This window comes from Myotis yumanensis, unplaced genomic scaffold (assembly GCF_028538775.1).
Source record: "Myotis yumanensis isolate MYYU_CA2020_CCGP unplaced genomic scaffold, mMyoYum1.0.hap1 SCAF_2, whole genome shotgun sequence".
Taxonomy (NCBI): domain Eukaryota; kingdom Metazoa; phylum Chordata; class Mammalia; order Chiroptera; family Vespertilionidae; genus Myotis; species Myotis yumanensis.
In genome coordinates this window covers 203,116,114-203,131,072 of record NW_027223753.1, presented here as the reverse complement: position 1 = coordinate 203,131,072, position 14,959 = coordinate 203,116,114, and the positions used below count along the sequence as shown (strand labels likewise).

The window sequence follows — 14,959 nt, the reverse complement described above, 5'->3', positions numbered from 1 at the left end:
CATTATAGGGAGGCTTAAATTTGATAATGAGTTGATAATATTAAAATATAATTAAGTGTTTTGGAATGTAAAAAAGTCAAAACATTTTCATCTGTCCACTAGATGATTTACTAGGACTTAAAAGTTTTTCTAGTAAAAACAATCAATAGTTGCAGCCATATTCTGTTACATTATTTTCAGAAGCTGGATGAATAGGCAATATTCTTCACAACTTAATGCAAATAAATATATTTCAGGGCTTTCTTACTTTTTTATATTTACTATTTTCTTTACTTGATCTCTATTCACTATTATTATTTTATTTTTATTTGTGTGTCATTTATAAACTTTTTGCAGAGTTGTTTCCAATTGTTACCTATGAAGCAATAACAAACTTTTTTACAATATTAACATATTTATCAATTTTCTCAGTGTTAAAGTTCACACAGAATGATTTAGTACTCCATAAAGTACATAATTTTCCAACCACTATACTGTGCATCTGAAAGTAATACAAAATAATATTGAATGTAACCAGTAATTAAATATATCTCTATCTCTATCTCTATCTCTATCTCTATCTCTATCTCTATCTCTATCTATCTATATATTAGAGGCCCGGTGCACAAAAATTTATGCACATGGGGCGGGGGGGTCCCTCAGCCCAGCCTGAGCCCTCTCGCAGTTAGGGACCCCTCAGGGGATGTCCACCTACTGGCTTAAACCCACTCCCCGGGGGATGAGGCCTAAGCTGGCAGTCAGACATCCCTCTGGCAGCCTGGGAGCCCTCAGGGGATGTCCACTTGCCAGCGGGGAGCAGGCCTAAGCTGCAGTCAGACATCCTTAGCGCTGCTGAGGAAGCGGGAGAGGCTCCCGCCACCACCGCTGTGCTGGCAGCTGGCAGCCTGGCTTGTGGCTGAGCAGAGCTCCCCCTGTGGGAGTGCACTGACCACCAGGGGGCAGCTCCTGCATTGAGCGTCTTCCCCCTGGTGGTCAGTGTGTGTCATAGTGACCAGTCATTCCCAGTCGTTCTGCTGTTAGAGTCAGTTTGCATATTACCCTTTTATTATATAGGATAGAGGCCTGGTTCATGGGTGGGGCCCAGCTGTTTTGCCCTGAAGGGTGTCTCGGATCAGGGGGTCCTGCTGGGGTGCCTTGCCAGCCTGAGTGAGGGGCTGATGGCTGTTTGCAGGCTGGCCAAGCCCCCCAGCGGGAACCCTTACCTCATGGGGGTGTGGCCAGTCTGGGTGAGGGGGTGATGGCTGTTTGCAGGCTAGCCACAGCCCATCAGGGTGGGGGTCCCCGCTGGGGTGCCTGACCAGCCTGGGTGAGGGTCTAAGGGCCATTTTCAGACTGGCCACACCCTCTGGCAACCCAAGCTCCCAACCTCTCCTTTTTTATCTGGTATTTATTTATCTTCTATAGTTAAAACTTTGTATCTTTGTGCGGAGCTGAGGGCCAGCCAGGGCAGGCAGAAAGCTTGGCTTCCTCCATCGCCGGGGGCAACCTAGGCCTCCTGCTCGCTCCAGCTTCGTGGCTGCTGCCATCTTAGTTGGGCTAATTTGCATACTTACTCCTGATGGGCTGGTGGGCGTGGCTTTGGGCATGGCTTGAGTATAGCGGAGGGACAGTTAATTTGCATGTTTCTCAAATTCAGTGGTTTACTATTACATTTTGTGTATATAGCTTTGGGAGTAATTTTTCTTCCCAAAATATTTTTCTACATCTAAAGAATTAAGTTACAAATAGAATTCCAATTCACTATTATGACTTTAAATTCACTGATTTATGAGAGAATGAAAGCTACTATAATAGTTCCTCTGGGATGTATTTGCAATTTATTTTATATTTTGGAATGAATAGATAATCCATTTCATTCTGAAGATAAAAGCTACCATGTGAAAACTAATCAGTCAAAAATAATTCATAGACAAGATCTAGTAAGATCTATTTCTGGAAATGAAGTAGCATCTACTTTGCACCAGGTACATTATAAACAGTGCAGTCACAGTTCTTCTTTTCTCCCATCCCCAAGTACTGAAAACATTGACAATAAAATATTGTAAAAACAAGGGGTTACTTTAGCATCAAAACATAGAGAAATTTAGAGCTGCCATGGAAGTTAGGATAGGCTTAATGTATCTCTAATTCAAAGAACTATGTTATTGAGTTTGTAATTAACCGGAGCTTTCAACTAATTCTTGAATGGTGTATTTTTGCATATATAAAGATCTACTACTTATATTTATGGTAATTTTTAAAAAGATTACTCTTAATGATATATATTTTTTTGTTGAGTATTTTTTCTATGATTGAGTCTGAGAGTAGTTATTAAATCATCTTTTTGTTTTTCTTTCTGTTTGCTGGATTATTTTAAAATATATGTCTATCATATGCAAGGGTATTTTCTTAACTCATTTTCATGCCCATCCATATAATATTGTGATTATGAATACACAGGAATTTGTTTTTGGGGAAATATTTTGCTTCATTGAAAAGATTTATAACTTTTGAAGAAGAGACAATCGAACTCACTTTGTGCCCGCTGCTTCTACTAGAATTAACTTCAAATCAGAATGTAATACTTCTAAATACAATCCTAAAAATATCCTGATTATTCATATGAAAACTTTAACTACAGAATAATACATTGCATTTGCTTATATATTACTCATTACAATCCCTTGAGACCAGATAGAGGGTATTTCTGAAACAAAATGTTTTCATCAGCTCTGACAACACTCAGAATTTGATTTAGGATGAGAAGCCTAAATCAAGTTTTTCTGCAAGGGAATGTTACCTGGTAAAGGAAAAGGAATTTTTGTTTTGTAAACCAGTGACATTTAAGAGTCATTTTGGTGAGCAGTATTTCAAGAATAGTATGACAGTCATGGTTTTGTTATAAAATGTTACTCTTGTTACATCTTAATTGTTACATCTTAATACTGCCTTTGGTTTGAATCATTTTAATTTTTATATACATGAACCTAGACTCATGTTCATAATCTTTAAAGATTCAGTTAAAATACCTGCTATGGGTTTAGTGGATTTATGATGAATGCAAAAAGAAGTAAAGAACATAATCTTGCCCTAACCGGTTTGGCTCAGTGGATAGAGTGTCAGCCTGCGGACTCAAGGGTTCCAGGTTCGATTCCGGTCAAGGGCATGTACCTTGGTTGCAGGCACATACCCAGTAGGGAGTGTGCAGAAGGCAGCTGATCGATGTGTCTTTCTCATCAATGTTTCTAACTCTCTATCCCTCTCCCTTCCTCTCTGTAAAAAATCAATAAAATATATTTTTTAAAAAAACAAACAACATAATCTTGAATAGAGACCAAGCACCATTTACTATATTAATATTAACAGTATTTCTTCCTGCTCTTTACAAATATTCTTTTTAAAAGCGTCTTCTGTATATGTCACACTATTTATTGCTATTATAAACTATCATATTTATATTCAAAACAATGACTAATTTCCAGACACGTATTTATTTCAGTAAAATCAATCACATTTTCAAAGCATAACTTTCTTAGAGAGTGAGGATAGTGCAAAAAAATGTCTTTTTTGACATTCTTCTATAAAACTATAAGCATATGTATCAATAGTACATTTCCCCTGACATTGATACAACTATTTCATATGAAATTTGTGAAGAGGAAATGGATTTTAGACATTCACATGAAGTTTCATAGAAAAACAACAATTTTTCACATTTGTAAATATTTACTAAAAAAGAATACCATGTTATAAATTTACAAATACTTCTCCAAAAATCATTAAGCATTTCAATCTACATACTCAGGTTCTGTTAGTGGTGTGGTTTCATTTGGCTCATTTACTGGGCTTCCATCTTCATGATTAGTAATTCTTTCATCCTCTGTTCTCATCTCCACTATTGGCTCTTTTGATCCATCTTTCCTAAAAAAAAAAAAGAAGAAGAAGAAGAAGAAGAAAAATCTTACCCACATATTGTAAAAAATGATGCATCATGGGTTATATTTGTATATATCTTATGTAAATATGTATAATTATGTAATATATGATTTCCTCAACATGTAAAAAGAAAACTAAAACTAAGTTTGGTGATACTCATTTAGTTAATAAGACATTGTAAAAGCACAGCATGTTCTTATGAAGAAAGCAATAGATACTGGAGAATTGATCCCACTATAAAACACACATTAATATCCAATTCAAATGTGAAATAGAGCCTAATTACTGTTTGTTCTTTGCTATGTTCTGTGTCCAACAATTAAGCAGGTGGCATTATGATTGCAAATTGAATCTATTTTATTTGAATTGAAAATGTAAGCTTTCTAATTTAGCATCTCTTGAAGTGAAAAAAATCTAGACAGTGTATCCATGGGAAATGGTTACAGACAAATTACCTAGGAATACTGAAATAGGCATGGAGATAAAAAATGATATAGCCATGCATAATGAGTTTTTCTATATCCCTAAGCCTAGACCATAATGTATGAGACCATATATGCCTAAATGTATGCATAGAAAAACCAACATAAAGGACTCAATAATAAAAAAGAATGAATTACTGCTATAATTTGAGTTTTGATACAAATTTATCTAAAAACCACAAAGCAGAAATAAGTATTAAAACCTCTTAATTACTCTTACATTGCATTTTCTATAAAATTCAGCTCTGCATATTTTCTCAGAATTCATATTTTTTCTAAATAAATGAATGCCACAGAGAACTCCAAATTCTAATATATAGTCATCTTTTGATTATAATTTGGAGGAGTAAATTCAGAATGCGTAATAATACATTGCATAGAGCATACATTTTCTTTGTAGGCAATCTTGAAACTTGTATGTAGTCACTTCTTAAAATTGTAGGCATTGGTACAATTTATGTTAACTCATTTTAACTTAGTTTTTAACTCAGATTACTGTTGATGTCTGTTTTTTATTCAATATAAACTGAGAAATTGTGGGAAAAAGCATGACCAAATATAATTGTATGATTCCCTATATCTATCTGTCTATCTATCTATCTATCTATCTATCTATCTATCTATCTATCTACCTATCTATCTATTTATCTATCTACCTACCTACCTACCTACCTACCTACCTACTTGTTTATCTATCTCTCAATATTTAATTCATGACACCCTGGCCAGGTAGTTCAGTTGGTTAGAGTGTCATCCTGATATTTCAAGGTTGCAGTTTCGATGCCCATTCAGGGCACATACAAGATTGCAGTTTCAATACCCATACAGGGCACAATGAATGCATAAATAAGTGGAACAACAAATCGATGTTTCCCACTCTCCCTTTCTGGATCTCAAATCAATCAATCAAACTTTTTTAAAAAATTTAAATCATGACAGTAATTTTTTACCATGGATTCCATTTTAAGATTTATTTATTTTTTAATATATATTTTTGTATTGATTTCAGAGAGGAAGGGAGCGGGAGGGAGAGATAGAAACATCAATAATGAGAGAGAATCGTTGATTTGCTGCCTCCTACATGCCCCCTACTGGGGATCAAGCCTGCACCAGGGCAGGTTTATTTTTTAATACAGTAGTCTGTTTACAAAGTCATTTGGCTCTAAGATGTTATATTTAAAATCATATAGATTTAAGATCCAGAAAGAAGCCAGACTGGTGCTCAATAGTTTTATAGTTAAACTCTCCTATGCTGAAAGAACAAAGCCCTGAATAAAGCACTCCAGCTTGACCTTGCCATTCCTTTAATGTGTTGTGATGCAGGTGTCTGATACTCACAGGTAGGCAGCTTTTCCTTCTTCCAGTTCTTTACTTTTGCCACTGGAGCCACTTTTCTTCCCACACATTCTCCTGGTGATGCACATTAATAACCCACATTGTCGAATAAAGAAGCAGCTGACATCTGTTACCACAAGGATGAGCAGGAGTGCGGCAACTCCCAGGCCAATGACTGCTCCAAGCCCAAGGCCATTAAAAAGTGTGTCTTGAAAAAATAATAATAAGAATTTTATTAAAGTTCACACTAGAAAAGATTAGAAAGTTACTTCAAAAATAAATTTTATTGGACAAATAGTCTACTAAAAACAAGAAAGAAGGGATAGCCCATCCAGCTTGGCTCAGTGGTTGAGCATTGACCTATGAACCAAGTGGTCATGGTTCAATTCCTGGTCCGGGCACATGCCGAGGTTGTGGGCTCAATCCCCAATGTGGGGTGTGCAGGAGGCAGCCAATCAATGATTCTCTCTCATCATTGATGTTTCTATCTCTTTCTCCCACTTGCTTCCTCTCTCTCTGAAATCAATAAAAAATATATTTAAGAAAAAAAGAAGGGATAGTCCGTAGAAGAGTTCAGTGTCATGGCTGTTGAGAGGTAGTGTCTGGTTTTTGAACAATGTTTTAAGCAACTGACATGGTAGTGATTTGAACTATTTTTTACCAATTTATTTTAGATTAAAAACTCTTAAGTAACTCTCTTCTCCAAAAGCTTTCTTGATTCCCTGTGGGAAAGATAATGAATATTATCATATCTGTAGCTGTACTCTATCAGAAAGTCATAGCCATTAATAGATCATCACTTTTTAAAAAGGAAAATGTAGTCAAAACTGCTGTAAAAAAGTGTTAAATAAATGTTCTTTATAGAATTATTTTAGTGTTAAGATTTAAATTTGCAAATGATGGCTCCAAGCACTTTGCGTTGACAGAGAATACTTTAAAAAATATCTGTGCATGAATATTTTAAAAATCATTCTTTTGGAATAAATGTGTACTTGTATTTTTGTAGTTAATATTTTAACAGATCATATTAGACTAGAGGCAAATGTTAACAGAGTTATGGTACTTATGACCTTTCTGAAGGTAGGGCATGATGGGAGCCACTCTTTCTTGGCATATATTTGCAAGAAATCTCAGAAGCTACACCGAGAGTATCCACGAAAAAGGTGATTGAAAATGGGATGGAATATGCTAACTGACAAAGTAGAAATGGCAAAGGGATGAGCACAAAAATAAACCTAGTGTTGCAAGTCTGTGATTGAATACAGGTAACTATACAACTATAACCATATAGATAGGAAAATAAGCACAGTGGGAAGAAACCAGAATAAATTGGTGATATTGTGTTATCTAAGGGGAAAAAAGAGGGTTAAATAGGACAATTTTATGGAATTATCCAAAATGATTCTTAATATGATTATATTCAAATGTGTTTGCATAACATTATAAAATTATAATTTCCTTTTTAATGATGGTAAAGAAATTTATTGCCCAGATCATAATGGCATGCTTACTAAGTAACTGATGTTGGACACAAGTGAAAGATACAGAAACAGATATAAATTTGAGGTTTGAGAAAACCACTTCTGAATAATTACATGAAAACCAATGTTTTTCTAAGTACGATTTTAAAAATTAGGTCAAACATTTTAATAATGACTCAAAGACATTTGTATCCAAAAGAATCAACATAATTATTCTAACTTTGAATTTACCTCCTGGGTCGATCTTTAATACATCACACCTTTTGAATGCTAGTATATTTTTGTGCAGAATGACTAAGTCTCTTAGCAACATTCACTTTATTGGTAGTTATTTGGCTGTACTGCGCCTGATTCAACAACTAAAGCTCAAAAGAGAATAGTTGAAAATACATGTTCAATGGAGCTTTTGCTCCAGTGGATATATTCACTCTATGACCTTCCTGCTTTCAAGTAGTCATTCATAAGTAATAAATCTTACAGATCAATGATGATTTATCTGGTCCATTATGTACATCCCCATTTCATTTTTTAAAGTATGAAATCTGGCTTTGTACTTAAATGCACTGGATGTGGTGTCAGAAAATCCTGGTTCCATCACTTAAGGCTGGGATGCCTCCTTGTTAAAACAGGGACAGTTATAAAAACAATCACCACCACAAACTGGGTCATAGGTGATGAAAAGATTGTTGTGAATGGGCTATTTAACACTTCTAGCACTTACTGCCCACCACTAAGTAAAAATTTAACAAATATTTAAAGTTATTTTTATCATTTCACTATTATAAAATTCTAGAAAATGCAGTTTTGGTGAAAAAATAGACAATCTAAAATTTAATTTATCTGTAATATTTCTTTCATTGGCAACCAACAGTATCTCTTATTAAGCACTGATTAGTCTCTTGAAAATATAATCACTATTTTAGATTTAGCTGCTAGCTTTTAAATAATAAATATTTTGTGACTTTTTAAAAGAATTAAACAATATATTGATCTGCTTCACTTGCATCTTTGTAAAAAACACTTAGAAACATTTTATTTGTAAATTACCTTATAGGAAAGGAATATTGATGCTAAAATAGCTATTATTTCTTTCTAGAGAAACAAAATTATATATTTTTAACTTAAAATTAAAAAACTTAAAGGTTACTTGAAGTTATTTTTATGAAAAACCAAATGTATTTCTGTCATTGAAAAGGGTGGGATGGTCATTAATTATGTTTATGTTATAAGTATTGTTCAAGATAATGTTTTATGTTTTGTAACAAGTCAGCTTATGGACATATTTAAATATCTATTCTCATATCCAATGAGGTTAAACACAATAACTGTGAAAGCTAAATTTTCTTTTTTTTTTTCTGCAACCAATTTACTTTGGTGTGAAAGTACTTATTTCTCTTTGGATTTTTTATTTAAAAAATCTGAAAAAAACAACAACAAAGAACCATAAACAAAATTACATCACTAGATTCTAACACACACAATAAAGGGAAAAAAAGAATAATATTTTTGTTTTATTATTTACTTATTAAATGTATTGGGGTGGCACTGGTTAATAAGATTATATAGGTTTCAAGTATACATTTCTATGATATATGATCTGTATATTGTATTGTGTGCCGACCACGACCACCCAAAGTTGCATTATCTTCTGTCACCATATATTTGACCTCCTTTATCCTTTACCGTTCCCCTGACCTCTTCTCTCTGGTAACCACCATACTGTTTAAATCTTCGTCTATGAGTTCCAGTTTTATATCCCACATATGCAAAATAAGTCAGTCGAAAAAGCTAAGATCCATGTGGTTTTACTCGTTTGTAGGATAAGGTTTTTATATTAACAAGGACAAACAGTTAACAGTGAGAGTTTTTACTAGAGTATGGAAATATCCTTGCATTACAGAAGGCACTTTGTAGGGTAATGTATACGTTTAAAAGAAAACACATTGTGCTAATTTAATAACCAATAATCATCCCTAAGAATTTCACACAGTTTCTTGTATTATGTTAGACAAGCTGATTTCCTAAATCACCTGTCATTCTAGATTTAGAAATTATCTTAAATTTATAAATTAAATTATTTTCTGTGATATTTTTTCTAGGATCCCCCAAGTCAACAAAAAATAGGAAAGTGCAAGAAAAGAACCAAAATATAGAAAATGAGGCTAGGGTATAAATTAGGCCAACAAAATATTGTTAAAAAAGATTTAAAACTTTTAATAAGCTTCCCAAATTTAAAAATAGTAGAGATGGCTGGCCAGTGTTGCTTAGTGGTTGAACTGACCCATGAACCAGGAGGTCACAGTTTGATTCCTGGTCAGGACATATGCCCAAGGTGTAGCCTTTACATTTCTTGATATATCCACTTGTCAAGAAAATAAATAGTAGTCTCTGACCCTGTAGAGGTGTATAGAGAAATGCCTCATTATCCTATATTATAAAAGCCTAATATGCAAATTGACCAAACGGCAGAATGACTGGTCACTATGATGTACACTGACCACTAGGGAGTAGATGCTCAATTCAGGAGCTGCCCCCAGCCCACAGGCCCCAGGCCGGCCAAGGCAAGTGCGAGTGGGGGGTCCCCCAATTGCCTTGCTGGTCACCCTGAAGAGGGAGGCGACTGGTGGTGGCAGTGATGGGGGTGGGGCTGGTGAGCTGGCAGGGCCAGGCTGGCCAAGGTGGGTGCCCGCGGAAGGCCTTCCGATCACCCCGCCGGTTGCTCACAGATTGGCCCTGATTGCTGGCCAAGCCTAGGGACCCTTCTGGTGCATGCATTTCGTGCACTGGGCCTCTAGTGCATTTATGAAGCTTTCTATTTCTAACAGGGCATACTGAATCTCCTAAACAGAACCTAAATCAGATTAAGATTTGTCTTTGGACTTGTCTTTTCTCAGTTAAACTAAAGGGGAATTAGGCATACATGTATGAAGGCCATATTTATATGTTTTTTAGATATTTTAAAAAATAATTCCAAATATCTGTTTTTTATATATTTGAAAACAACATGATTTTCATATCACCTTTGTAGGTGTAATTAAAAATAGAAAAATAAAATAAAACCTTTTATTAATGTGTAACAAAATTCTCTATTAAAGACAGAAATGTTAAAACCATTGATATTAGTAATCTGTGCACAATGTCATGCTATTTCCATCGCTTTAAATACCACATTTCTCTTCTGTGTCATGACTAGGAGCCTCTGGAATTTATGGTGCCTGGTGCTCATTCCTGAATTGATAGATGCATGCAATTTTGATTCATATTTTATTTTGCTGTTTGAAACAAATGTTTGAACTTCTGAGGTTTCCAATGTCTGGTCAATACTTTTTTTTTTTAAATCCTTACTGGAGGATATTTTTCCATTGATTTTTTTAGAGAGGGAAAGACAGAGAAATATCAATGTGAGAGAAACACATCAATTGGTTGCCTCCTGCATTTGCCCTGACCAGGGTCCAGCCAGGAGGAGGCTGCAACCGAGGTATGTGCCCTTGACCAGAATTGAACCCCGGACCCTATAGTTCGCAGGCTGATGCTCTATCCACTGAGCCAAACTGGTGAAGGCTGATCAATACTCTTTAACTGTATTAATTAGAAATGACAAAATCATTGCAAGTTGTATCAGCAAAAATGATTAAAAATACCATTTTGCATTAATTTAAAAAATTAAAAAAACAAATAGCACCATTTATCCCATATATGCCCTCTTCCACCTCCACCTATCCCTACACCACAAAATAAATAAATAAATACATAAATATCTATATTAATAAAAGGGTAATATGCTAATTAGACCAAGAGACCTTCTGGACAAAGCCATGGTGGCGGGGCCAGGGAAGAGGTGGTTAGGGGAGGGGAGGGCAGTTGGGGGTGATAAGGACAGTGGGGGGGGGGTGCAGTTGGGGGTGAGCAGGCCAGCAGGGGGGGCAGTTGGGGGCAAGCAGGCCAGTGAGGGGGACAGTTGGGGGAGAGCAGGCTAACAGGGGGAGCAGTTGGGGGTGATCAAACCTGGGGGAGCAATTGGGGGCAAGCAGGTTGGCAGGGGTTGCAGCTGGGGGCAATCAGGCTGGCAGGGGGGCAGTTGGGAGCAAGCAGGCTCGTGGGGGCAGTTGGGGACAATAAGGCCGGCAGGGGAGTCAGTTGGGGGCAAGAAGGCTGGTAGGGGGCAGTCGTGGGCAAGCAGGTCAGCAGGCAGAGTGGTTAGGGGTGATCAGGCAGGCAGGCAGGTGAGCAGTTAGGAGCCAGCAGTCCCAGATTGTGAGAGGCACATCCCTCAAGGGGTCCCAGATTGGAGAGAGTGCAGGCTGGACTAAGGGACACCCCCCTCCCATGCATGAATTTCATACACCGGGCCTCTAGTCTACATATATAAAAGTCTAAGTGACTGTTATCACTGGACGACCAGATGACTGAATGACCAGACGGTAGCTATGATGCACACTGACTACCAGGGGCAGATGCTTAATACAGGAACTGCCCCCTGGTGGTCAGTGCATTCCCACTGCCAACCTCCTGCAGCTGGTCAACCTCCCACAGTCCTTCCCCCCGACCTCCCCGATTGGCTGGGAGGGATCCCACCCATGCACAAATTCATGCACCAGGCCTCTAGTAATAAAATAAAAAGTCTTTCTTAAAAGAAGCAAAATTCAAACAGCAAATTCAGTGTAAGTATGATTAGATTTTATATTCTTTCTCTCCTTTAAGCCACTTTTTTTTCTTTACTATTTCCCCATATAACTAGAGAAATATTGAGTATATCCTCCTAAGATAGGTGTTTTTGAAAAATCATAAGCTTTAATAATACATCATATTTATACTTTGAAAAATTTAATGTACAACTAAAATATAAAAAAATTAGAAAGATGATATAAAATAAATATTAATGGAAATTCTAATTTTTAAAATAGTCACAGTGGTATTGTTCACTTGTTTTGTGTCCAACTGGCCATACAGCTATTGGATATACTTAAATAATTATAATTTCATTGTTTCATTTTTTTATTAAATGCATGTACAATTCCTATGTATTCTAGCCAAAATATTCTTTGGTAATCAAAATAGTAACTTATTGTTCATTATTTGTTTATAGTATCATTTGTTAGAAAATTAGATCTCTACTTTTAGCTTAAAACTTCCTAGATTTTAGCAAGTATGTTTACTTACTAAGTACTGATTTGAATATTGCTAATATTCATGAATTATGATGCACAAAATAATCGTAAATACATATTTATGTTTCACAAGTGTTTTTTATTGTTGCTGTTTGTTGATAAATTACCTCATTAAGGCCTCAGATTGAGATCATTTTTTAAAGATCATTTTAATTCTTCTAGTTTTATCTGTACATTTTACTGTAACCAGAACTCAACACATTTTTAAATTTAATTTTATTATTTATTTATTTATTTATTTATTATTTATATAGTAAATTATCTTTTTGGTCACTTCCTTACTCTATAAGTCAAATTAAAATCTTTCTTGACTGATGCTGAAATGAATGAACACAAGCTAATTATTAATAATGCTCTAATTGTCTCTGATAGGTGACATTAACTTTTGCTCAGTTTGGGGAAAAGAATATACATATTCTTTATTTGGTATTCTCATCTTCTGTAATTAATTTTGTCTTATTTAGTTCACTATTATTGTGATTATAGCTACTTTTATTGCTATTTTGTACACTACTTCAGATACATTCATCTTCATTAAAATAAAAATAAAATTAATACTCTCACAAGATTTTCACAAAATGGATCAAAGGCTCCTCCCTACAAAACAATAAAACTACATCTTTTGTGTTCTAATCTCTTATTCTGTTGTATATTGGTTCCCTTATGTACTGCTCATAGAGTTCATGAGATTTAAAAAAAAAAAAGCATTTACATCATTCAACTTCCTGACAAAATACACTTATTAGTGACATTTTAAGTTCACCTGATTTCATATTATTCAGATATTTGACTGCTGCCCGAACTAGCTGAATGAAAATTGTGTGGGTATAACATGTAATCTCATGCATTTTTCAATGAACAATTTAAAGAAAAAAGTATGTGATGCTAGCAGCACATAATGGACTGCATTTCAGAAAAGATTTCTTGGAATGCTAAAATAAAAAATCTTTAAAAATACAAGGGTTGGCAAAAGTAGGTTTACACTTGTTTATATAGAGAAACACATGCAGGTTATAATTATGACAGTAGCTTTATTAACTCAAAAGAATATCACAATGGCAAAAAGAAACCCTACTTTTGCCCACTTTTGTATATTAAAAATCAAAATTGAGTTCTAATCATGAAAAAAGTACATAATTATATAAAATTATACTGGTTAATAAGAGCTTTGTGAGTAGGAGGCATTTTTAGATTTAAGATCAGTAATTTGCTGTGTTTTAAATGAACATGTATTGAGTTCTATGGAGCTCTTTATAAAAGTTCATGTTAGAGAATAATATTATGTGGAAGTTCATTTTATATAATTGTCTAGCTTTTTTATCCCTTGATGATACCATTTGTAGTATTCACATATTAATTTAGGAATTATAAATTTTGAGATTTTAAAAATTATAAGCAGAATTTACCAATAATATTTCAACATTATTCAAATATATCAATAAAGCCTAGTGTTGTTATTGTATTTGTTTTAAATTCTCAGTACATTTTAACAAGGTGGTCATGTCTTTCCTATGTATACTCAGTTAAACAATATTGATATAGACAGTTCATTGCTTACTACCAAATTTGTTTTCATACAACCTTCCTTTTTTGAGAGATGAAAACTGTATTTTATGTCACCTGTTCCTTATTACTGTCTCCATTTTTAGTCACTCCAATCTATCAAAATGTTCTGTTACATGTATAACTATACAGTTTTTTTTTTAAATATATAAACTCAGTGGAAATCCAAAAATTTCTTTCAAATCACTTCTCGCTATTAAGAGGTATTTTGGGGGAGAAGGTAGGGTATCAATGAAGTGTTGATCAACCAGACATCTTTGTTGTTGTAAATCCTCACCTGAGGATATTTTCTCCATCATTGCTTTTCAGAGAGAGAGGAAGGGAGGAAAAAGAGAGAGAGAGAGAGAGAGAGAGAGAGAGAGAGAGAGAAAGAGAGATCATCGATGTGAGGGAGGCATATCAACTAATTGCCTCCTGCACATGCCCCTGGGGAGCAAACCTGCAACCAGGTCCATGCCTTTGAACAGGAATTTAACCCACGACCCTTTGGGCACAGGCCAAGGCTCTAAACACTGAGGCACACTGGCCAGGGCCAGACATTTTTTTAATGTATGACTTGTGGAAAGAAAAAGTAGTAATTGAAGACATTTGGCTTAATAATTAAAATGGAATTGTATATATGTACCAGTATATTTAGTATAAATAGCATTTATAATTTTTAAAACTATACTTCTTTCTGAATGTGTTTTCCTATATATGTTTGTTAACAAAGGCATAATTACACATTAAATATATTTTCAAAAGATCTTCTGGTCCTTTGATATTACAAAAATGTTGTGTTTTTTGTTGTTGTTCTTTTTTTTTTTTTGTCCAGGAATAAATTGGTAAAAAAAAAATATGTGATCATCCTTTAATGTTGATCATCCTTTAATTTATTATAATGTTATTAAACAACTCTATCAAGCAGTTATTAGGATAAAATAAGAAAAAGACCAAGTGTTTTCTTCTCTGGAGGCTCATAATATATTGGGAGGGCTGAGTAAGGTGTAATTTAAAAACTGAAATTCAGTGTAAT

At 34.8% G+C, this 14,959-nt stretch overlaps 1 protein-coding gene across 1 annotated transcript in view; it reads right to left on the bottom strand.

Moving 5' to 3' along the window:
- Window positions 1–14,959, bottom strand: part of NCAM2 (neural cell adhesion molecule 2) — a 413,570-nt gene that overhangs the window by 5,862 nt on the left and 392,749 nt on the right. Inside the window, exons 16-17 of the mRNA XM_070406989.1 lie at window positions 5,736–5,940; window positions 3,781–3,900 (exon numbers count right to left, since the gene is read on the bottom strand). Coding sequence (XP_070263090.1) covers window positions 3,781–3,900; window positions 5,736–5,940 — 325 coding nt within the window. The remainder of the gene's footprint in view (window positions 1–3,780; window positions 3,901–5,735; window positions 5,941–14,959) is intronic.